Here is a 24,436-nt window from a genome sequence, read left to right as displayed (position 1 = left end):
GAATCACAGCTTTCACTTGACATAAGGAGTCTGGGGCCAAATCATTGTGAATGAAACTCGTACCGTACCTAGAGTTGCTGTAGCTTTTGGAATTTGCAGAACTGATGCAGATTGAAGCCATTGAGAATTGCAATTTCTCCTTTTTCGTTTTAGGGTTTATAAATTGGGAGAAACCAATTTTATCTCTGTTTGTAGATTTTAAGAGTAAGAAAGTGTGCCAAGATGTTATTTCCACATAGATAAATGTTTATTTAAGTTTTATTGACAAGTCAGTAACAGAGTTGACACATCAACATCTTCTTAAACGGAAGTGACAAAAAGGATCAAAGTCGCGTATTGAGAGATAAATTACCAAAACGTTACAAAAAAAGATAAAAGATCAAAATCTTAAAAAAATAAGATAAAGAACTAGTAGTGTAATTTTGCCAAGATTAAATTATTTTTATTAAATGTTAATTTAAAATACGCATTCAGTACCACAATGAATTGATCTAAATGATAAGAGTTTTGATCTCCTTAAGCATATGTGGTGATAAAAAAATCTAGCATTTTATAATTATTATTTTTTTGATTTGATTCTTTTTTAGAAATTTTTTAGATTTGATTTATAAATTTTTTATTATATTTAAATTAAACTCGTACTGTATTGTCAGACACTGATAATAGATTGCAATGCAACTAACTAGATTACAAACATAAAACATCACAACACAAACACAACACAAGAAAACATAATTGACTTCACTTTTCCCTTCCTAACGTGGGAAAACCTAATACTCCATTCATTCTTACAACACTTCAATTCAATTCAATTCATTCATTACCAAATCCAAAACCCTAACTTTGATTCAACTTCTTAAAGATTCTTTCTTTATAAATAAATCAAAAATACAAGATGAGTGTGATTCCAAAAGAAACAATTGAAGTTATTGCACAAACCATTGGCATCACTAATTTATCTTCCGATGTTGCCCTTGCTCTTGCACCCGATCTTGAATATCGCATTCGTGAAATAATGCAGGTAAGTAAGTAACACCCCCTTTTCCCCAATTTTCAATTTTGATTCTTTAATTTTAATTTAATCCCTTTTTTGTGTGTTTGTTTTTGAATTTTATTTATAGGAATCGATTAAATGTATGCGTCATGGAATGAGAACTTTTCTTACTGCTGATGATGTTGATGCTGCACTTGCATTGAGAAATTTAGAGGTAACTTTGTTTTGCTTTGGCTTACTTTCCTTTAGGGTTTTAGATAGCGGTTACGGAACGGTTGTGGTTATGTCACTGCTTAGATTGCAGTGGTGGGCATTTATTGCGGAGAATTGTGGCCTATACCGGCTTGATTGCATTACAGTTTGAGCAACATAAAAGGTCATAATGTAGCAGCTTAGATCGCGGTTGTAGGTCATAATGTGTTTGCTTCACTTTTTATTTGATAGGGTTGTTTTTCAAGTTGTCATCAATTTTATGTTGTTTTTTTAGTTGAAAATCTTGTAGCTTTTTATCTTTCTTTTTTTTTTTTACAAGAAAATATTAGTAAGTTGGTGGTTATGTCAATTTTTAGGGTTCGAATTTCAAACCTTTTGCGTAATTCTTATTCGGTGTCTCTTAGCTCACCAACTTAGCTACATAGTTGGGATTTTTAAGCCCTGTCTATTTTGTGAAAACATTTTCTGTTCATTTTCAAAAATGTATTTCTTTTAACTGGCTAGTAGAAGATGTGGGACTGCCATTGAGATGGAGGATAGATGAAATACTAGTTAGAGATGGTGCATTTTTAGAAATAGTGAAAACAATCTTTTGGTATTTTCACTGTTTCCAAAAACTGCACACAATTGTTTATTTCAAGAGTCTAGTATCTTCAAAAAGTGCACACAATTTTTAAGAGATGAAAATAGAGAAAGTTTTCACAAAGTAAACAGAGCCTTAGTTTATGTTTGAGCTAACTCCTGTTTTAGTTTCTGTTTGAGCTAAATCTTGTATTAGTTAGTATCTTTGATTTGATTGTGTTGTTTCTGTTTCCATTTATCTTATGTATTTTCCGATAAACATTGTATATGATAAAACATTATGACGTTTATCATACCTAGTGGGATAAGGCTTAGTTGTTGTTGATTTATTGTTTTTGGTTCATTTTTTTTCTTATGCTTGCATTTATGTATCAGCCGATATATGGTTTTGCCTCTAATGATCCTCCGCGGTTCAAAAGAGCTCCTGGGCACAAGGATTTGTTCTACATTGATGACAAGGATGTGGATATTAAAGATGTAAGAGTTTTGTAGGTACTCCTAGACATTTTGTTCTAATTGAAATAGTTGAAGAATTGCTACTTGATATGATATCCTTACTATTTTTCTTGATTTGAATAGCTGGTTGAAGCTCCTTTACCAAAAGCACCCCTTGATACATCAATTACCAGTCATTGGTTGGCTATTGAAGGTGTGCAGCCTGCAATTCCTGAAAATGCTCCATTTGAAGGTAAATTTGTAGATTTAAGTGCTCCTTAGTATATTAGGTTTAACAAACCTCATTGCATAGCTCATATTATTTTTTGTTAATTTCTGCCTATTAATCCTACCTGCTATAGTATTGAAGATTATAACTAGCGTGGATTTTGTATTTTATCATCCATATGATTTCACTCCTTTTTATTGCGTTCCAGTTAACAGGAGGTGTATGATTAGAAAGTTTGGTTTTCCAACAATTGACAATTTTGCTTGTGTTATGTTACTTGCAGCCTCCTCTGAGATAAGACAAATTGACTATAAGGATGATGCGCTTCCTGTTGATGTCAAATTACCAGTTAAACATATAATAACGACGGAGCTTCAGGTATAAACAATCATATGGGATGCATTATTTTGAAGTAGTTTCTTATTTACTGATCAACATTAATGAGCTTTGTTTTTGACTTTTTTCTACAGCTTTACTACGAAAAAATAATTGAGCTGATTTTGAATAAGCCTGGCTCCATTCCTTTTAGAAGAGCATTGGTTACCTTGGCAACTGACTCAGGACTCCATCCTTTAGTTCCTTATTTTACACGCTTTGTTGCTGATGAGGTATTGACAAGTTTATATCTGTTGCACTTTTTGGTTAAACTTCTTATATATGGTGTGTAATAGACTTTTAAGCACTCATTTTTATCTTTTTCCCCTCGTCATATCAGGTGGCAAGGAATTTAAATAATTTAAATATTTTATCTGCCTTGATGCGCCTTGTGCGGAGCCTTTTGCGAAATCCTCACATACATATAGAACTTTATGTAAGTATGGTACTATTTTAATTGTTTTTGCATCTAAATTTCATCAACTTCAGATGATTATTGCCTTCTATGACAATGCTCATGAGGTTGTAGGGTTGAAGTTTATCATTGATCTGTTATTTTGTAACATAATGACTTCATCAAAATTTTGGATATATCTGAACTACTGAAGCAAAGACTTAAGGGCAGTTGTTGTTTATTGAAACCTGAGCTTTAATACATGTCTTTTGAGTTTCAGTTGATATCTAATTTTTTTGTCGAATTCTACCAGTTACACCAATTGATGCCGCCTATCATTACTTGCATTATTGCAAAAAGGATTGGAAACAGACTGTCTGATAATCACTGGGAGCTTAGGGACTTTAGTGCTAATCTTGTGGCTTTGATATGCAAAAGGTGCGGACCTTCTTTCTATAGATGATAAGATTATAAAATGTAGCAGTGCTCATTTAATTATAATTGAACTTGATAGTTCTCATCTCTTTTGACTTCATTAAATCTGAATTTAATGCATATTTGAGGTAATAGGTACAAAAAAGAGAAATGAGAAGGTCAACTTGTAATGCTGGGCAATATGGTTAACGTTAAAAGCTGGCTATTGAGGCTGTTGCTTATATGCATCATTTATATTTTTTTGAGTATTTAAGTGCTTGTCTGAATTTTACAGATTTGGGCATATGTATCACAATCTTCAGCCGCGTGTGACAAAGACATTTCTTCATTCTTTCTTGGATCCTACAAAAGCTCTACCTCAACACTATGGTGCAATTAAAGGAATAACAGCTCTTGGATCAAGACTGGTATATATCTTCAATCCTATGTGTTTTAATATTAGCAGAGTGGACTGGTAGATAACATTTGTGGTTGTAAAATTGGTCTCATTGTTTTTATGATGCTATCCTTCCTTGATGTGGTGTTACTATCTCAAATCTATGCATCTGTTGTTAACACATGTTACTCTTTACAACCTTAACTTTTTTTTCCTTTGGAGTTAATGGGTGCTTTTATGCTGTGATTTAGAACATCTAATTGTGTATGCCAACTAATTGATAATGCTCTTTCTTTTGAGTAGGTTCGCTTGCTTATACTTCCAAATCTCGAGCCATATATGCATCTTCTTGAGCCAGAAATGCAACTTGAGAAGCAAAAAAATGAAATAAAAAGGCAAGAAGCATGGCAAGTCTACGGAGCCTTGCTGGTGAGTTATAATTTTTGTAATTGAGTTTAATGTTGATACAACCCAAAAAGAAAATACTGTTATCCAATGATGTGTTGTCACATTCAATTTGATGTGTTCTTAATTCTCATTGAATGACGTGGCACCACACCTAGTTTTGATTATGCATGAATCTATTTGTTTTTTACTGAACATCTTTTACCTAATTACCGAAGTCATAAACCTTTCAGTGTGCAGTAGGCCAAAATATGCATGAAAAGGTCAAAAGATTCAGCAGTTTGCTTCCCCCTCCAACTCGTGCTACTTCAATTGGCAATGGAAAAGCCATGGTTGCAATGCCAGGTTTGACTTTATTTTGATGCATAACTATTGTTTTTCAGTCAATCCTTGCAAGTTAAAATGTTTTTGAAGCAATAAACCTTTTCTCTGGAATGGATAATTTTTGTTTAGTTAAGCTATATTTAAAATTTTAATATTAAAAGGAAATAAACACTAAAAGGGTTAAAAAGATATGGCGAATGGAAAACATTTTCGATAAAACAAATTAGTCGGTGATACTCTTTATTAGCACCCTTAACAGTAACCTTGAAGTATGTTGTTATTCTTCTGATAGTAATGCTATATCTTTAATCTCCAATTAATGAAGGTAAACATAAAGCATAAATAAATACCGTAAGAGTTTGCCTAATATCAAATAACATAGATAAATACTGTTAAAACAAACAATAATCAATATTTCATCTCCAAAGTAAAGCATAACTATTTATAAATAGAAAAATATTTGTTATAAAATAATATTGACCAAAATTTTACATTTTAAAACCAATATATATTACGTTTCAAAAAAAAAAAAACCAATATATATTACAGTACAGAAGTAACTAGACCACATTTCAAAAATAATGACCAAAAATTTACATTATAAGGTCAAATAAATCTAGAATTGTAAACTTGTAAACTACTAGTAAAATCGAGAGTTTACTAATCTTGTTAGAGTTTACATGTGAATTAACTCGTTTTTGTGATCGAGAATCATAAAGTTGACAACCTTGAAATTTGCACAGGTGTTACTGGGACTATGGTACCAATGAATTCCATGTCAGTTGACAACATGCAAGGGTCAACAAGTGGATATTCCCCCATGATGGGAGTTTCTAATTCAAACGCCGGCATGTCATCAACAATGGGTCGTCAACTATCCAAAGAATACAACACTTCCTCTTCCATTCTAGCTCAGGCTTGGAAGGATGACATAGATGCAGGACAATTGCTGCCACCAGTGTTTGAATTATTTGGCGAGAGTCTGTTATCATTTATACCAAAACCTGAATCATATGTATTTTTGTAAAACATAGGTGTACTATTTGTATTTGTTTTACATGTGAAAGTGCATGTAACTCAGCCACTGGTTCTGTGACTCGTGGCTGCATAAAATAGAAGATACTATAGAAATTAATCTGTCATTTATTCTCTTCTAACATTCATTAGTTGAAATTTGTCTTAAGAGATGATTTATTTAGTATAGATTCTAGTGTCTTTTGATTCTTGTAATGTAAATTCAAAATAGAGCTTTTCTACTTTCTTTGCTGTAAAAAAACAAACAAATCACTTGTTTTGTGCAAAGCAAAACAACTGAAAATCTTTTAATCCTTTTAATTTGTATTTCCTTTTAGCTATTTCAACTTGGCGCTGGGGTTCGCGGAAATTTTTTCTTATATCCTTAGGATTGACACAAGCTAATTGCACCTTTAATACTAATGCAACTTCTTTGTGTCAATTCCAACACATCATTTTGCTCTGCAAGATATTTTAACTTGTCTAGCAAATCTTTGATCCTAGACTCAAATCGATTAGTCAAAGTTGAAACGAAGCTTTTCACCTCGACCTTTTGCTTTGCATTTGTAGGAGTCACATCCAATAATTGATCTACTTCATATACCTCATGTTTTAGATGATCAAGCCATTTCTTCACGTTTTGGTTTTGGTATTGTTTTTTCTCTGCATCATCCAACAATTGATTGATAGAATTTAGTGTGATTTCAAGTTTTTCAACCAACCCTTTATTGAAGAGGTCTTTGAAATCACTTGAGGAAAACCTCTCAAGATTGAGGATGGAGGGAGTATAAAACTACTATGCTTTTAAGGTGGAAATTTTTTTTTTAAGGATAATATTCTACCAATTTAAAAGTGTGAAAATTAATTTTGATATTTTTATTGTTTTTGTTAAGAATTTTATAGAGAGATATATTATTTTAGTGTGTGAAACAAATAAAATGAGAATAAGATCTTCTAATTAGAGACAAAGATGAAGTCTAAATAGACACAAAAGTATTCTATTTCAGAAAATAAATACAATCAACACCAGTAACTAGAAATGAGTCAATAGTTATATTTCCTAATCTCATTTACATTTTAAAGAAAGCAACATTATAAGTTTCTATTAAACTACTAAACTTATATAGGAAACCAAAATTCTTCAAAAATATCAACAAACTAAGAAGTTTAAAATGGTCTATGACAGCAAGGGCAATGCCTTCTCTAGTTCTCATTTTTCTATTTTATATACAATCTTTGAAAGCAAAACTCGACAACATGACCGCGTCTTGCAAAAATTCTGGCTTTGAATGTCCAAGATCAACTACATATATTCCTTCAGTTCTTGATAGAGAGCTGTCTCAATGTTTTTAGGTGTTAATCCTCCGGTTTCCAGGGAAAGGTGGTTGTAGTAATTCAAAGTTTATCATATTATTTGTAGACATTTTGCCATATGCTATTAACTTGAATGTTATGAGTTTATTCGCAGATTCACCCTTTACGTTTTTAACGATGTTGAATATATGGTTTTATTTGATGTAGGAATGAATATTATTTTATTTTTGTCCAAAAAACTCCAACTGTCGATGTGAAAACTCTTATTCTAGAGAGTCACAGAATCCAACTCGCCTAAAACTTTTCTAGATCAATAAAAACAGTTTATCCCAATAAAACAAGAGAAACAAGAAAAAAGAAAACTAGAAAATCGCATAACAGATGACAATGCTCATATCATCTAACATAGAAGTATAGAACAAGAGACAAAATCAAGAACTAAAAAGAAAGTTCAAAGGTTGACAGACATATTCCTTAGAAATTTATACAAACATATTTGACTTAATTTGCTGGCCTCGTGATACGTGTTAAACTTGCAGATAATGAGCACACGATGTTTGATAACTAAGTTCAGCCAATATTGCTTACGTCTCTGACTGCAGAGCAGCTGCAGTTCCCTTACAATGCATGTGTATTTAAATACTACTGTCTAGATTACAACATTAACAATAGCTGAGATGTTTGCCCTCTTTGACTCATTTCTTGGTCTTTGCCCTCTTTGAAAATTGGAGTTATTTCATCTACTGAGATGTTCCTCCTATTCTTCTACCTCTTTTCTTTTCAGCAACCTGTATCCAGATTTTTAACAATTACTAAGTATGTATGTACCGGCATTTTCATTCAATATAGGAAAAAATCTTAAACCACATTGCCTAGTTCATCACACTAAAGTCATGATCTCATTGTTCCTTTGACTCTGACATATAGACAGAATTGTTATTTATAGAACTGTTAAGCATCATATATAAGATAGTAATGTACAATAAGTGTATATAGTAAAGGAAAACTACATCTTCAGAGTTTTTAAAAAGACAAATAAACAAATCTACAATTGTCTCTGAAATAAGGAATTTTAGCAAGATGAGATAATGAGAAATCACATACTCAAAAGAATGTGCAACAGACTTACTTGATCAGTTTGAGAACTTAGGCAAGCAAGAGTTCAATTTCTTCTTTATTCATCATTCTTCGATAACTTGACACAAAAATGACATAGTTCCATAAGCATCACCACATTATCCTTATGCCTCATCCAAACCTACAACATATGGTAGCAACATTTTGGTTCATAGGTTCCAAAATGAAACAATAACATGTCATTATATCCAAATACTTATGATTGAAACCTGGAGAAATATCAGCCATTGATTAAACAAATTTTCTTTCGAGTGATTATCTCTGCAAATGCATCCATGAATTGATAAAATTATAATAAAGATGCATTAAGTTTCCATACAAAGGTCCAGATGAATTTGTTAAAACTGTGCTGCAGTTTTCTAGTCTCTAAGAGAAAATGATTGAAACTTACCTAATCCACTCACTTAAATTCAATAAGCCCTCTAATTGAGTGTGCTAACTTATTTGTTGCCTCTGGAAGCATACAAAAACGCAGATGTTAGATTTGAGTATTCTCAGATTTTGTCTCTTGATGGTAATGCTTTGCAAAGAATGGTCATTTACATCAGTGAAGCACTTGGATACACGATAGTCAAATATTTGCCTGGTACGTACAAAGCCTTCAACTACTCGAAAACATCATCTTCAAAACAAATCCTCATTCAAATATACTTCTACAAACCGTGTCCCTTTTGAAGGTCCATATAAGCACGCTTTGAAACTAATTCACCTATGAACAATGACAAATATGAATACACGTGAAATTTATTGTAAAGGATCTCAATAATTTAAACCTTTTTTATAAATACGTTGAATGAGTAAAAATTGAAAATGAAGAATGCCATGAAATGTTTTTTGATTAATTTTGTGTTAATGCAGCACTAAAATTAGAGACTGCAGAAGTTGTATGCAGGCAAAACTTATTATGTTCAACTATATCTTTGAGGCAGGCACCATTTATGTTTGTGGCTATGTAAAAATCACAACTTTAAATATTTAGGTGAAGAATGTTATTAAGTATCATTGTGGCATGATGCAAGGACAATAAGAAAATAGGTGAAGTTCATTGTTCTATTTACACATATTTTTTATTTGATGTAATTGTTAAGAAATAAATTAATCATTCACCTATTCAAATAAGGGACCTGCAAGGTTGCAACAGGATCTTACGCGGGCTTCATCGCAGTGGCAAGAGTATATCATGGTCACAGAAATGAGAGCGGTGTACGGAAATGAGTATGGTTTCAAGTCTCCTGTAAGAAAGATATCAGAAATGCATTTGCTAACATATATATCAAATACTTGGCCTTGTCAAGAAAATAATATTGGCCATGTTTGATAGATTATAAAAAGATTAGTATGGTGCACTTGCCTGCATTAACATCTCAGTTTTTCTGCTCAATAAACTCAATCTCTTCATAAGCCAACAACCCTCCTCTGGAAAGCTCTGGATAATCGGACAGCTCCAGAGAATGAAGATTGGTGAACTAATTAAGCCTTCTTCTTGAACCTGCTTAGATTTCTTCCCTTGACGGCAATACTGAACAAAATATGGTGTTCTCCAGATTTCTTCAGTCCTAAAAAATTCATTGTCTTCAGAAAACATTCATAAAGTGTATCCCCTTTTTAAAGGTTCTCATAAACATGCTTCTAAACTAATTGACTTATGAATAAGAATGAATGTTCATGACAATTTATTGTATTAAAATACCTGAGAAAAAGGATCTCAACAATTAAAGCACGAATAAAATTTATAAAGAATGTCATGAAACTTTTTTAAATAATTCCTGTTAATGCAGCACAAAATATAGAGATTATTGAAGTTCTATGCATTGGAAAACTTATGATGATGATCAATAGAGAGCTGTGACAGTGTGGAAAAACAGAAACTAAGACCTAGAAAACAAAAACACAATGGAGTATGCAAAAATCTTCACCTTCTCTTCTTGAGCCACCTAAGAATCACTGTAATAGTCTAGTCTTAGTTATGCCGCTGGTCTTTGATACATTGATAAACTGTGTAGAAGTGAAACCTGAGATTCAAACACCATGGAAACTCCCTTTCACCATGGTTTTTTTTCTCGAATTGGAAACTCCCTTGTAATTGGTTGATGCAAGCTATCTGACTGCTTCATTTCTCAAGTCTCGTGTTTACTAGGCAGACCTAAAAAGAAAAGGGGACACAACAAAGTGAGAAGAATAACAAAGAGGAATTGTAGTTTTTTGGAAAACAAAAACACTATTTTTGGAAAACCATTCATTGGCACAGATAGAAAAATTATTGATAAAATAGAATAACAAGGATATGCAAAACTGGAAATCAAATATAAATCAAGGTTGTTGTTGCACTCTTAGGTTCATAAATTAAGCCAGCCAGTGCTTCATCCCTAACATATGCATCAAAGTATAAGTGAAAACAAAAGAATTCTATTTCAAAAAATAATTCAAGGTGCAAGGATGATTAGAAAACAAAAAAAAATCCCTTTAAAATCATGTTACAATGAGGATTATACAATAATCTTGTTCACATGTTTTTGAACTGTTGAAAGTAATTTGTGCTTCGTGTCGGTGGAAGGAACAACAAGATTCTTCAGGTACACTTGCCACCATTCAACATCAATTACAGAGTCAAAATAAATTACTATTTATAATTAAGAGAATATAAACACATGTGTTGTACTTGCCTGCCTGCATTAAAATCTCACTCCACGGATGTGACGAATTGTGTGCCAACGCTCTCCTCCCTCCTTTTTGTACTTCTCCTTTATTAATGGACAATTGTTAATCCACAAACTATCAAGGGAGATGAGTAATTGACCCTCCTCTGGCAAGCTCTCAAGACTAGGGCAGTTTCTAATAATTAGAGATTTAAGAGAATTGAGGTGGAGAAAACCCTTGTAGTTCATTATTCTTAGCTTTGAACAATTATGCAAAGTAAGAAACACAAGAGTTGGTGGCAGAAGATTCTCCTCTGGGAAGGACTCCACATTTTCAAACTCATGATCACCAACTGTAAAACGTCTCAAATGATTGAGTTGGAACAAACCCCACTCCTCTCTCAAAGCAATCAGTTTAGGGCAATTGCGTATTACAAGCTCTGCCAAGTGGGAGGCCAAACCTCCCCAAGGTAACGATTCCAGCTGTTGGAAATCGGTCAACGCTAGCAAATGAAGATTGATGAACTGATGTAGTGAAAAAGGCAAGGAGGAGGAGTGCCATCCTGTTATTGAAAGTTTACGAAGAGAATTATAGCAACACAAATCTAAAGAGGGACGTTTTACAAAGCCTCTGAAATCAAACTCCAACTCTTCAAGAATGGTACATTTTACTAAATTTTGCTCCTCCGTGAACTCGGTATACCGATTTTGTAAAAGGACAAACTTTTTCAAGCAAGTCGACAATCCATTTACAAAAATCCGATCACATTTCTGTAGATCTAACTCTAAGATACTATCACCCTTGGGAATCGATGCCTCCATCATTTCGCAATTATAAATCGTCAATTTCTGTAAAGAAGGAAGGTGTTGAGGCAATGCCCTTTTCAATTTGGAACAATGTCTAATAGAAAGCTTTTTAAGAAAAGGAGATCCCTCAAGACACAAACATTCCTCCAACTTGTTGCATTCAGCTATGTACAAATTTTGTAAAGAAGGAAGGTGTTGAGGCAGGACCCTTTTCAATTCGGGGCAATTGTAAATAGAAATCACTTTAAGCAAAGGAAACCCTTCAAGCCATAACCATTCTTCCCAATTGTCCATATTCTCAAATTTCAAAACTTCAAGGGACATGAACGGAATACTTGTTGAATTATTGTCATAAATCTCTTCGCCAATGATCTTTATTCCATCACAATGTGAAATGTAAAGCTCCTTGAGAGAAGCAAGTTGACCAAGTGCCGGCAAATGAGAACATAATCTACAACTCTTAACTTTAAGAGATACTAAGTTGGGTAAATGACAACCCTTTAACCAATTCGGAAAAGAGTTGCCATTGTAGTATTCAACGGTGAGCCTTTTCAAGTTGCTGTTTGGTTGAAGAGCCTCAAAGACAGATACATTTCTTTCAACAATTGAGTCATTCATTTCTTCTCTTCTCTCATAGAAATTCATATGTAATTCTTCTAAATACTTCTTATCTTTCAAATTGGCCATTGCAGCATCTGCAGGATCAACGACATTAGCCAATCCTTCAATATGAAGTCTTCCATGAAGATGATTTAGTTTCTCCAACTCCTGAAGAACAGATCCGTTATGCTCTTCCACAATTAAGTAAGGCAAGGACTGAAGTTTGTTCAACTTTCCTATATTTTTTGGCATCTTTTTTATATAAGAGCGATCACTATGATCAAAAGGGAGTTCAAGATGACATAAATTGATGAGTTTGGAGAAATTTGATGGGAGATCAGTCATCATTTCACACCCTTCCAACAAGAGTGTTTGCAAATTATACAACATACAAATGGTATCAGGTAAGCTTTTAATCTTTGTGTGAGAAAGGTCTAGATAACGCAAAAGTTTTAAATTGCCTATCTCATCAACTAGCTCTGAGAGACGACAATAACTAAATGATAACATCCACAAACATGTTAGTCTTGAAAACAGATCAAGTTGCACATTTTTGCTTATCAACGTATCTGACGTAGCTGTGCAACATATTACTATCAGACTACGTAATCCCTTACGCTCACAAATTGACTCTAGTAATTTATCACCACAATTTAATTGAAGATACAACCAAATGTGACGTGTTCTTTCAGGGATACCTTTCACCCTAGAACCCTCTATTTGCATACCAAATTCTCCTGACACTGATTTTGCTAAATCATTGACAAGATCATGCATCACAAAGTAGGAAGACGATTTTTGGAAAAATGAAATTGACTCAAGATCACCGAAAATTTCATTACCAAACTCTTCTTCACTTTTTCCTGCGCCACAACACTTCAACAAACCTTCTGCCATCCAAAACCTGATTAGCCCACCTTTGCAATAGCCATACCCTCTGGGAAATATAGAACAATAAGCAAAACAACGCTTATGGTTGGAAGGGAGATTATGATAACTCAATCTCAGCACTGGGTTAATGTTTTTGACCCCGTCTGGTAATCTCCACATATCAGTCTCCAATATCTTAGTCCATTCATGTTCAGAGAAATTTTTTCTCAACAGTTGTCCCAGTGTTTTTACAGCTAAAGGCAACCCTCCACACTTGTTCACTATTTTCTTTCCAATTGATTCAAATTTTGGATATTCGCAGACATTCCTACCTTGAAATGCATGTGTCACAAATAAACTCCAACAATAGCTTTTGTCCAATTGTTGTAAATCAAATAACTTTGAATTCAGGACCTCCGCTACCTCCTTGTCACGTGTTGTCACAATAATCTTACTTCCAGAAGATCCATGGTTAAACGGAAGTAGTAACTTCTCCCAACATTCAGCATTCCCGTTCCAGATATCGTCTAAAACAAGCAAGTATTTCTTGCCTGTTAGTTTGTCATGCAGTTGTTGTTGAAGTAGATTCAAGTCTTCGCCATCTGCTGAAAACTCAAATGACGTGAGAATTGCTTTGGTGAATCCAACATCATCAAAAGATTCTGAAACATAGACCCATGCTTTAAGTTCAAAGTGACCCTTCATCGTATTGTCGTTGTACACAAGCTTAGCAAGAGTGGTTTTTCCCATCCCTCCTAAACCAACTATGCTGATTATTGGAACTTGGTTGCCCCTGTCATTGCCTTCAAATAAAAATTTGATAAGTTCTTCCTTCTGAACACCTCTGCCATATATGGTTGACTCATCCACAAGAGCTGTAGTTGACAATCTAGTTGCTGGTTTCCAGCTGACTAAGCCTTCTTTACTAGCACAAGGACCATCTTCCAATCCCAAATCTTTCTTTTGATCTGCGAGTAACTGTAGATTCTCCAGTAGTTCATTGATCCTAGATTCAAATGGATTTGGAGTTAAAGATGGAAAAAAGCTCAATACAATAGTGGTAACAGGTTCAGATTCCGCTTTCATCTCATTCACCATTGCATCAGTATCAATCTCATCCAAAATTTGGTCTGCTTCATAAACAACATGTTTAAGTTCATCAAGCCACTTCTTCACATGTGTGCTTTGATACTGTTTTATCTCTGCTTCTTCCAAGACATGGTTGATAGAATTGAGTTTAATATCAAGTTCTTTCACCAGCTTATCAAGTTTATTACTACCAAAGTAGTCTCTGATATCAACCGAAGCCAACCTCTCAAAAATCATTTGAAAGGAAGAAGAAAGTAATGCCTCAACAACCAACTCTGCCATGATATTGAATCTCAAGCACAGTCTCTCCAAGATGGAAATGTGTTCTTTCTGTCAAGTAACATTAAATTAAATGAAACAAGAAGAATTATAAACTTAATAGTAACATCTACAAAATATCATTGTTCCTATATATCTAAAATTGTAAATCATGTGACTTTTATCTTTCTCCATAACTCTATTCTATTAATTATAAAAATAATCACTAAATTATGGGTAGGTTATAATAACAAGAAAATATATTTTGAATAGCCAACGTTTTTTTTGTTGAAATAAAAAGAAAAGGCTATTATTGCAAAATTCAGGCCTGAAAATTCATCTCATTTTAAAAAATTCTAAAGTTCTGTAAATAAACTTTTTATAGTATTCTAAACAGGCATCATGAAAAAAAAATTATTGGAAAATTTAAAAGTTTAATAGGACAATATAAAGTACTTCCTCCGGCCTTATTTATAAGCAAAAGTCAACAAATTTTTTTGGCCTTAAATATAAATTCAACTATATTAAATGTTATTGTTACTAAAATACCCCTCATTAATTGTCTACTTTTTAAGATGATTGCATATTCCCAACGTAAATTTAATATATTGTAAAGGATAGTTTAGTAAATATAACAACTTTCTTTTGACTAAAACAACTTTCTTAATAAGTGTGAAATAAGTGTGAAATGAGAGAATTTGGCTTATAAATACGGCAGGAGGGAGTAACTCATTTTCGAAAGTAACTCTCATTTTTGTACAACTTTATCTCTTGTTTAGGGACAAATAGCTTAACATACATAATTTGAAAGATTAATTTTTGTTAACAAAGAAAGAGTGGAGCTAGATTACCAGAAAGTGTGAGAACAATCAAGCTGAGATCTTTGTCAGAAGAATACAACCTAAGATCTGCAAAGGAAAAAGAGAGATTGAGAGAGCATAAAAAATTAGAAAAAGATTTATAGGTAATATAAAATGTCAAATATGAAATTTGAGTACTACCAAAACGGAAGCTATGATGAGTAAAATGTGTTTACTAATAATATTTAGAGAGAAAAATTACTTGAATTAGTTTGTTTGGAAACAAACTGAAGCTGTAGAGAGATCTCCAAAAAGAAAGATGAGTGAACTAAGAAGTAAGAAGTAGTAAATGAATTGTACGCGTCTTTCAACAAACCACGGTCCTTCCCATCACTTGCGTAAATTGAGTGAGTAACTTTTGCAGTAAAACTAGTCATCCAAACAGACATAAATGCGTTCGGTTCGGTTGGTTTTAAAAAGTCATATAAACCAAACTATTAGGGTTGTTTGGTTTGTGCGGTTTTTTGCGATATAAAAATATGATAATATTATCAACTTGCATATATAATATAGTTCTGGATCGCGTGAAATGATATGTTTTGACATCCTACTATTTTATGGACTCAATTTGGGTTGAGTTTGCTAATTTGGACTATGTAATAGGTTAATTGTTCGAGTTTCTCATGTATATCGGGAAGCAAATAAGGTTGTGGATGCCTAAGCTTCATTGGGATATGAGATGCAAGTAGGGATGACAATTTGACCCATACCTAGAGGGTACCCGCAAAAATTACCCACAATAGGTAGGGTAAAAACTCGCATTTTGGGTACGGGCACGGGTATGGGTAATTACCCGCAAAAATGAACGGGTACGAGTACCTTAGTACCCACCCCGCCTCATACCCACATAATATTTATTTATTTATTTATTTTATTTATATTATTATATAATAATATATGTAAATCAATTTTAAACAATACAACTCTATTAAACTATTACATATTTTTAATAAAAATATTTATTTATAACATAATACAAAAATAATGTGAATATTTAACATAAATATGAACTTTAAGATAAGGTTAGTAATAATTTTGTTTATAATTTTCATGAGTCAATAATAAAATCTTTGAAATTTTTTTAATTCTATTAAAATTATATGATATTTTATAATTAATCAATTTATTTTTAGTAAAAATGCGGGTAACGGGTACGGGTATGGGTACCTAGGTACCCATAGGGTATGGGGACGGGGGGAAAAGTTGTTACCCACGTGGGTATAGGGATGGGTACGAGTATTTTTCCAATCCGCGGGTATGGAGATGGGTACTATAGTACCCTACCCATACCCTACCCATTGTCATCCATAGATGCAAGGTTTATCTTACTTTGATGCGCCTTCAACCAGTTTAGAGGAAAGTTTCTACTCCTCGTGTTATATTTAAGTACTTTTGTTTTTCTTGGGCTTTGCCACTCTCTTTATGCAATTCATAGCCTTAAGAGACATAACATTACTATTCATGATATTTTGAGCTCTTTGCAAAAAATTTACAACCTCTGGTGTAAGGAAGCCAAAAGTATCAAACACAAACGATATAAAAGCATGTTGATTGTCAAAACATGTTTTCTCATGTTTAGCCACTTTGCTTGAACCAGCTTTGAACCAACGTTGAGAGATGCTTGTCCCATAGTAAAAGCATCAGCCCTTAATCCCACAAGTGGCGAAACCCTAGTCAAATCTACACATATACGTCTTCCGCTTATCCACTCATACACCACAACATATGTCGGTCTAAGAGTCGATCTTCCCTTATGTGGATCTTTCAAAAAGTTCACAAGCACCGCTTTTTGTACATATATTCCGACGTGCCTAAAAATATCAAAAAGAACATTCTTAACAAAGTTGTGCATGTAGTTGAAGTATGAAGTCTACAATTCAGTGTGTGCTCCCCAAAATCATGAGGCGATATATATATATATAATGTTTAATTATACTTTTGGTCCCATATGTTTATTTTAGGTTTTAAGTTGGTCCATTTTAGGTTTCTTTAAGTTTCAAGTTGATCTCTTAAGTTTGGTCTCAGTCATGTTCCATGTCATTTTATTTTAATTAAAAAAAACAAAATTAAAACATAAGGAACCAACTTGAAACATAAAATAAACATATGAGACAAACTTGAAACCTAAAATAAACACAAGAGACCAACTTGAAACCTAAAATTTGATGGAAGGCCAACTAATGCAACAGAAGAAAAGATAAAGAACCAACATAAAACTTTTAAAAGATAATGGACCAACTTAAAACATAAAATAAAAATAAGAGACAAAAAATGTAATTAAACCAAAAATAAATGGATGAAAAAAAAATAAGGGTATGCTAGGCACTTGTTAAACATACTATAGTTAATGTTAAAAAGATGATTTATTATGTTTTTAATGTGTTAAATGTACAAATTTCAAGATAAAACTTCCATATTAATATGCTTAACTAGTGCCCGGATACTGATTATCATTTTCCAAAAAATAATTAAAAAACTAAGTAAAAGAGCTCCCTTGCTAATGAGAGTGGGTCTTCGTCTCATATGAACCTTAACATGAAAAAATTCAACTCAATCTTCAACTTCTATTAAACCCCTGAATTCCCAGTTCTTCTTCCATTTCCCAATTACAAAAACCCGTAACACACCACAAGCATAGAAAAAATGGCTATGCTTTCTCTTAAAACCCCCAATAAGCTACTCTCATCTTCTTCCATTCCCACTCCAATTTCTCACACTTCACTCTCTTCTTCATCCACTCTTAGAAATTCTATTTCACTGAATCCTAGATTACTAACCTGTAATAATGAACCCCTACGACGTCGTTTTAGGCCCGTTTCATGCTCCTTTGATTCCATTGACAATGCTAAGATTAAGGTTGTTGGTGTTGGTGGTGGTGGCAACAATGCCGTTAACCGCATGATTGGTTGTGGATTACAGGTTTTTCCTTTCCCCTTTCCGTAATTAATGATAAAGTTTTGTTTTTTATTCATTTTTTTGGCATATCTATTAATGGGTTTTTTGTTTTTCGTTCATGAATCATGTGCAATTGTGATAACTTTGGTGGGTTTGCTTATCTGAGAAATGATAATTAACATGCTCTATTTGATTTGTTGAAATTTATGTGGAATGCAAATTATTTATTGGGTTTCATTTGAATTTCAACAAATAGAAGAGAAAGTATTGAAATCAGAGTGTAGAGTGTATTACGCAAATATGAAGAACGGACACTCTAAGATTAGGTGTGTCCTGGTGTCAGACACGCCTCGGTGCCGGACACTGACATATCTCACCGACACAGCACCGAAACAACACTGACACAACCCTGCCACTTATGATTACACTGAGTTATGTGATTTTCTCAAATTATTATCGGTGTTGACGTGTCAGTTTCGTGTCCAGTGTCCGTGCATCAAGCAATTCTCTTGTTTCTGTTTTTGGGAGATGTTTTTATCATGGTTGCATTTTAGCAATCATGACATTGTCATTGTTCCTGCAAGGATTTGAGGGGTATGAAGAATGTGATTATCAGGCTAGTAGGGTACTAGGCACTAATATTGTGTTTTATCTGTCTTTGGTCAAGACAGTGTAGCTTTTCAGTAATTTTTTTTTTTTATAAAACATTAGCGTGCACATGCATCACATGATAACTATGACATCCCAACTATATTGGCACCCCATAATCACCATCTATCATTTGCAGCACCCTAATAAATTTATTAAGAAGAAAGAAAAAAGAGACAAACTTGGGGGGACTAGACCAAAACCCAAGAAGACAAAAATACAAGGAACCTGCCACTGCCTCATTAAAAACCTTTCCTGGAAAACCCCAAGGGATAAAACCAAGGATAAGGGAAAAAGAGTGCAATGAATTTAATGAAATCTAAAAGACGGAAGACCCATTAAATTACTAATATAATCTCCTTGAACACTCGGCGGAACATTATCCCACCAATAAAAACCATCAACATTGATGCCTAAAGCAGCCATTTTATCTGCACAACAGTTCCCTTCACGAAAAATGTGAGTCACTCTAAAATGCATGGTTTTAGTCAACTCCAAGCAATTGCACCATCGATTACGGAGCTTCCAAAGGACAATGAGGGAGGACTTAAAAGCTAAATTAACCAATTGTGAATCGGATTCAAGCCAAAGATAATTCCACTCTTTTGAATGAGCGATCTCAATAGCATTCATAACACCTATAAGCTCAACATGGAGGGCGTAAGAATTTCCAATATTAATAGAAAAACCTCCAAGAAAAGTAGCAGTATAGTCTCTAAAAAGACCCCCACAAGAAGCAATACCGGGGTTACCCAACGCTGAACCATCTGTGTTGCGTTTAACCCAATTATAAAGCGGAGGATGCCACCATACTTCTTTGATGACAGGTGCATTGGGATGATGGACATTGACATTAAAAGCTTTCAAAATGACGAATTCCTGCATAGAAATGAAAGAAGCTTTTTTAGATAAATTGCCAGATAAAGAAACATTGGAGAAGCTTTTCAGTAACTAATCATTGGTGTTTGCTATTGAATTGCAACTACATAGTTCTGAAACATTTTCTTTCCATATTTTTTTAATCAGGGTGTAGACTTTTATGCTATAAATACTGATGCTCAAGCATTGTTGCATTCTGTTGCTGAGAATCCTATCAAAATTGGAGAACTCTTGACTCGTGGATTAGGTCAGAAACCCGCCCTTTATTCCCTTGAGATTCATATGTGAATTGTGCTCAATTGAACTTGCTTATATGTTGATCATTATGTGATTTGTGTGTAGCTTTAATTCCTATATCAGTTATGGGTCTAAGTTTAAGTGAAATTCTTGAGAATGTTCGTTACCATGAAATAGGGTCAAAAGAAAATGCCATTTTGAGTTGTACTGGCAATTTGCATGCATGGGCGGCGATCCCATTTTTCCTAAATCTTTATGAACATAATTACAATTTTTTTCCCTACAAATATGTGAGTTAGGAGGGATTGGTTGACAAAATATGAGCGAAAGGCTGAATCTTACAACACATTTTATTTGCTGCGAGATATATTGACAGCTTCGGATCGTTTGATTGTTGCATTTGATTCAAACTGCTTGATTGAGATGCAGGTACTGGTGGTAATCCAGTTTTGGGGGAACAAGCTGCTGAGGAATCAAAAGAAACTATTGCTAATGCTCTTCAGGGCTCAGATTTAGTGTTTGTAACTGCCGGTATGGGTGGAGGCACGGGTTCTGGGGCTGCCCCTGTCGTGGCTCGGATATCAAAAGAGGCTGGTTACTTGACCGTTGGTGTTGTTACCTATCCCTTCAGTTTTGAAGGACGCAAAAGATCCTTGCAGGCATGTGTCATTTCTTTCCTCAGTCGGAACTTGAAAGTACACTTTGTAGAAGCTACTTCAAATGTTACTTAACAATTAACACTGTTATTGTATGCTAAAAAGAGTTGAAATTTCGTCTTATTTTTTCCCAATTCATACCTTATATCATTAATCATGAGTTATATCTATCTTATGGCTGAACCGTGATGATGCATTTCATAAATTTTTTTATGTTTATTTTCTTTTTTCCAAGATATTGCATTGCTTTGAGGATACTTTGAGTGGTTGAAATTCAAATGTAATCATTTCAGGCACTAGAAGCCATCGAAAATCTGCAGAAAAATGTGGATACACTTATAGTGATTCCAAATGACCGTCTGCTTGACATAGCTGATGAGCAAATGCCTCTGACGGATTCTTTCCGTCTTGCTGATGATGTTCTACGACAAGGAGTACAGGGAATATCAGACATCATAACAGTGAGTTGATTAACTGTTTAGGCTTTTTCTAACATGAACAAGTGATTCATGTGGTGCATCATGCACAAGTCTCGAATAACATTATAACGAATACGAATTTTACAAAATCGACCGTTGGATTGAAAGACTATATCACATAGATCATTCATAGAAATTTTTAGAAAAATTGAAAATGATTTGATATGTTATTGAGATCCATCAAAATTAACGGTTTATGAGTTTTATTAAATACCGTTAATTTTGATGGATCTCAATAACATATCAAATCATTTTCAATTTTTCTAAGAGTTTCCATGGATGATCTATATGATATAATCTTTCAATTCAACGCTCGATTTTATAAAATTCGTATTCGTTATAACGTTATCCGAAACTTGTGCATGGTGCACCACATTACCCACTTATTCATGTTAGACATGGCCAATTATTGATATTTCCTATATGGTCACTGTACTGTCAAAGTTCAAGGTTTTGAAGTTATCTTATATGGATTATCCTGACTTTTTACAGATACCTGGTCTTGTAAATGTGGATTTTGCTGATGTAAAAGCTGTGATGAAAGACTCTGGAACTGCAATGCTTGGAGTAGGTGTTTCCTCCGGTAAAAACCGTGCAGAAGAAGCTGCAGAACAAGCTACTTTGGCACCTTTAATAGGATCATCTATTCAGTCAGCTACAGGGATAGTGTATAATATTACTGGAGGAAAAGACATAACTCTTCAGGAAGTGAACAGAGTATCTCAGGTATTTCATTTTATCAGCACTTGTTGAAAGAGCATATTTATAATTCATTTTGCACTAAGGTTCTGTTTGGATAACTTAATTGAACTTATTTACTAGTATAAGCACTTGTGAAGTTGTTTGAGAGAGCTTACGGAAACAACTTATAACATGTCCATAAAATATTTTCATAAAAACAGCTTATAGCTTATACATATGCACTTACATGATAAGTGCTTAATTAAGTTATTTATCCAAACAGGGTCTGAGTTGATATTGTGCGTCTGTGTAAAATATATGTATCCTTTATCTAAAACGGGTAATCTTTACAGGTTGTGACAAGTTTAGCCGATCCTTCTGCCAATATTATATTTGGAGCTGTTGTTGATGATCGCTACAATGGTGAGATTCACGTGACTATCATTGCAACTGGCTTCTCACAGTCCTTCCAAAAGATGCTACTAACAGATCCAAGGGCTGCAAAGCTTCTTGACAGAATACCTGGGGGCCAAGAAAGCAATCAAACATCTACTCCCCTTAAAGCCTCAAACTTTTCATCAACAGTTGCATCTAAAGCACCCCCACGAAAACTCTTCTTTTAGCTTCTCGGTTCTTTTGAACCTTTTCATAGTAGTTTTGTATCTGTAAAAAATTTTAAGCTTGATTTAGGCATCAATCTGGTTATGGTCTTGTCCCTCGATTGTTGAGAATGATTTTACAAACTCTTAAAAAAAAATTAGTTATTGGCTTGACTCTGTGATTCACAATGTCAGTGTAACGTTTGTAACATTTTTGTTAAAGGAATGAGGATGTATATAAGTTACTACTGGGGTGCAGGAATGGCATAACTAAACAAATTTAAATTTATTAGGAGTTATCACTGCGTGCTGACATTTTTAATATGGACGCAAACATGATACGTCCAAGTTATACAATCCGAACTCCCCTTGTACATATTTAAAATTTCAAGATTTTACACATTTATGTTTTATAATCCGAAACCTCTTGAATTACATCATTTCAAATAGTGATGTTCCTCATGATTCTCCCTCTTGTATGAAGCTAGACATTGCATCTAAATTGTGGTGTCTAACTTCACAGCAACAAGAGCATCCCCAAAAGTTGTGTTATACAGCTTAAGCATGTATCCAAAAAAGTTACTTTTTCTTTATTCTGACACTCCTTAGATCGGGGGTTCGACACCTATAAGACAGTCGTACGACACGTGTTGGACAAGTGTTGTAAAAGTAATATTTTTTCTTTACTTCTACTTTTTTTAGACACATATCAGACATATCTATAAGAGTTAAAGATGTGTCGAAACAACAATGTTAATCAATCAAGGATTAAAAATATTACATTTTGATTATAATATTTTTAGCTTTTTCGATACTTGATGAATAAATAAAAGTCAAATACATCTTATCTTGTTTTAAAACTTTTTTTAATGAAACATAGTATCTCGGGTACTTTCATTTTATCTGCACTTGTTGAAAGAGCATATTATAATTCATTTTGCACTAAGGTTCTGTTTGGATAACGTATTTGAACTTATTTACTATTATAAGCACTTGTGAAGTTGTTTGAGAGAGCTTATAGAAACAACTTATAAACATGTCCATATAGGCAAAATTACACTACAGGTCCTTTATCTTATTTTTTTGTAACAGTTTGGTCATTTATTTTTTTTTGTAACAATTTGGTCCTTTATCTTTTTTTTTATAACACTTTGGTTCTTATCTTATTTATTTATAAAAAATAAAGGACCAAACTGTTACAAATAAAAAAAGATAAAGGATCAAACTGTTACAAAAAAAGGGACTAAAGTGTTAAAAATAAAAAAAATAAAGGACTAAAATGTTACAAATAAAAGATAAAGGACTAAAGTGTTGCAAAAAAAAGATAAAGGACCAAAGTGTTACAAATAAATAAGATAAAGGACGTGTAGTGTAATTTTGCCTAAATTATAATTGCAACTGGCTTCTCACGGTCCTTCCAAAAGATGTTACTAACAGATCCAAGGGCTGCAAAGCTTCTTGACAGATTACCTGGGGGCCAAGAAAGCGATCAAACATCAACTCCCCTCAAAGCCTCAAACTTTTCATCAACAGTTGCATCTAAAGCATCCCCACGAAAACTCTTCTTTTAGCTTCTCGGTTCTTTTGAACTTTTTCATAGTAGTTTCGTATCTGTAAAATTCTTTAAGCTTGATTTAGGCATCAATCTAGTTATGATCTTGTCCCTTGATTGTTGAGAATGATTTTACAAACTCTTCAAAAAAATATTAGCTATTGGCACGTCTCAGAATGTCGGTGTAACACTTGTAACATTTTTGTTAACGGAATGAGGATGTATATAAGTTACTTTGCATGTTGAGAAAGAAGTTTCTACTGGGTGCAGGAATGGCATAACATCCACAATATTAGGTGCAATGTGTATGTAAGGATAAAAAAGCAGATTATGAGGATAATTGTTTACATGTTTGACTTTATTGAGCTTTCACATTTAATTGCGAAGTGAATAGTTTTAGTAATTTAGTTTAAAACCCCTCATGAAATAAAAATAGACAGAATAGTTTAAATACATTAGGGTG

At 33.5% G+C, this 24,436-nt stretch overlaps 3 protein-coding genes across 9 annotated transcripts; 2 read left to right on the top strand and 1 right to left on the bottom strand.

Moving 5' to 3' along the window:
* The first annotated feature begins 689 nt into the window (after positions 1-689).
* Positions 690-5,992, top strand: LOC123918319 (transcription initiation factor TFIID subunit 6-like). The gene is made up of 12 exons (XM_045970326.1): positions 690-1,021; positions 1,122-1,208; positions 2,165-2,266; positions 2,369-2,477; positions 2,737-2,831; positions 2,924-3,061; positions 3,169-3,264; positions 3,536-3,660; positions 3,932-4,064; positions 4,337-4,462; positions 4,672-4,783; positions 5,506-5,992. Exons 1-12 carry the CDS (start codon positions 896-898, stop codon positions 5,787-5,789), a joined length of 1,533 nt encoding a protein of 510 aa, XP_045826282.1. The 5' UTR covers positions 690-895; the 3' UTR covers positions 5,790-5,992.
* A 1,654-nt stretch (positions 5,993-7,646) lies between these two features.
* On the bottom strand, positions 7,647-15,716 carry LOC123913816 (putative disease resistance RPP13-like protein 1). 7 transcript variants are annotated; one of them, XM_045964685.1, is made up of 10 exons: positions 15,489-15,716; positions 15,339-15,395; positions 10,891-14,559; positions 10,144-10,370; positions 9,579-9,783; positions 9,335-9,459; positions 8,771-8,936; positions 8,619-8,680; positions 8,220-8,348; positions 7,647-7,878 (listed from the first exon to the last, which is right to left on the bottom strand). In XM_045964685.1, exon 3 carries the CDS (start codon positions 14,509-14,511, stop codon positions 10,900-10,902), a length of 3,612 nt encoding a protein of 1,203 aa, XP_045820641.1. In that variant the 5' UTR covers positions 14,512-14,559; positions 15,339-15,395; positions 15,489-15,716; the 3' UTR covers positions 7,647-7,878; positions 8,220-8,348; positions 8,619-8,680; positions 8,771-8,936; positions 9,335-9,459; positions 9,579-9,783; positions 10,144-10,370; positions 10,891-10,899. The 7 variants fall into 7 exon arrangements, with proteins under 7 accessions (XP_045820641.1, XP_045820640.1, XP_045820635.1 ...); XM_045964684.1 differs by having other exon boundaries at positions 15,550-15,716; XM_045964679.1 differs by having other exon boundaries at positions 8,619-8,936.
* Positions 15,717-17,846: 2,130 nt separating this feature from the next.
* LOC123913819 (cell division protein FtsZ homolog 1, chloroplastic-like) lies at positions 17,847-22,669 on the top strand. The gene is made up of 6 exons (XM_045964687.1): positions 17,847-18,266; positions 19,917-20,016; positions 20,436-20,665; positions 20,956-21,123; positions 21,634-21,867; positions 22,176-22,669. The coding sequence occupies exons 1-6, from the start codon at positions 17,991-17,993 to the stop codon at positions 22,443-22,445; spliced, it is 1,278 nt and encodes a 425-aa protein (XP_045820643.1). The 5' UTR covers positions 17,847-17,990; the 3' UTR covers positions 22,446-22,669.
* The last annotated feature ends 1,767 nt before the right edge of the window (positions 22,670-24,436 follow it).

Source organism: Trifolium pratense, linkage group LG3 (assembly GCF_020283565.1).
Source record: "Trifolium pratense cultivar HEN17-A07 linkage group LG3, ARS_RC_1.1, whole genome shotgun sequence".
Classification (NCBI taxonomy): domain Eukaryota; kingdom Viridiplantae; phylum Streptophyta; class Magnoliopsida; order Fabales; family Fabaceae; genus Trifolium; species Trifolium pratense.
The sequence above is the reverse complement of the archived record's forward strand: the minus strand, read 5'-3'. Positions and strand labels throughout refer to the sequence as shown.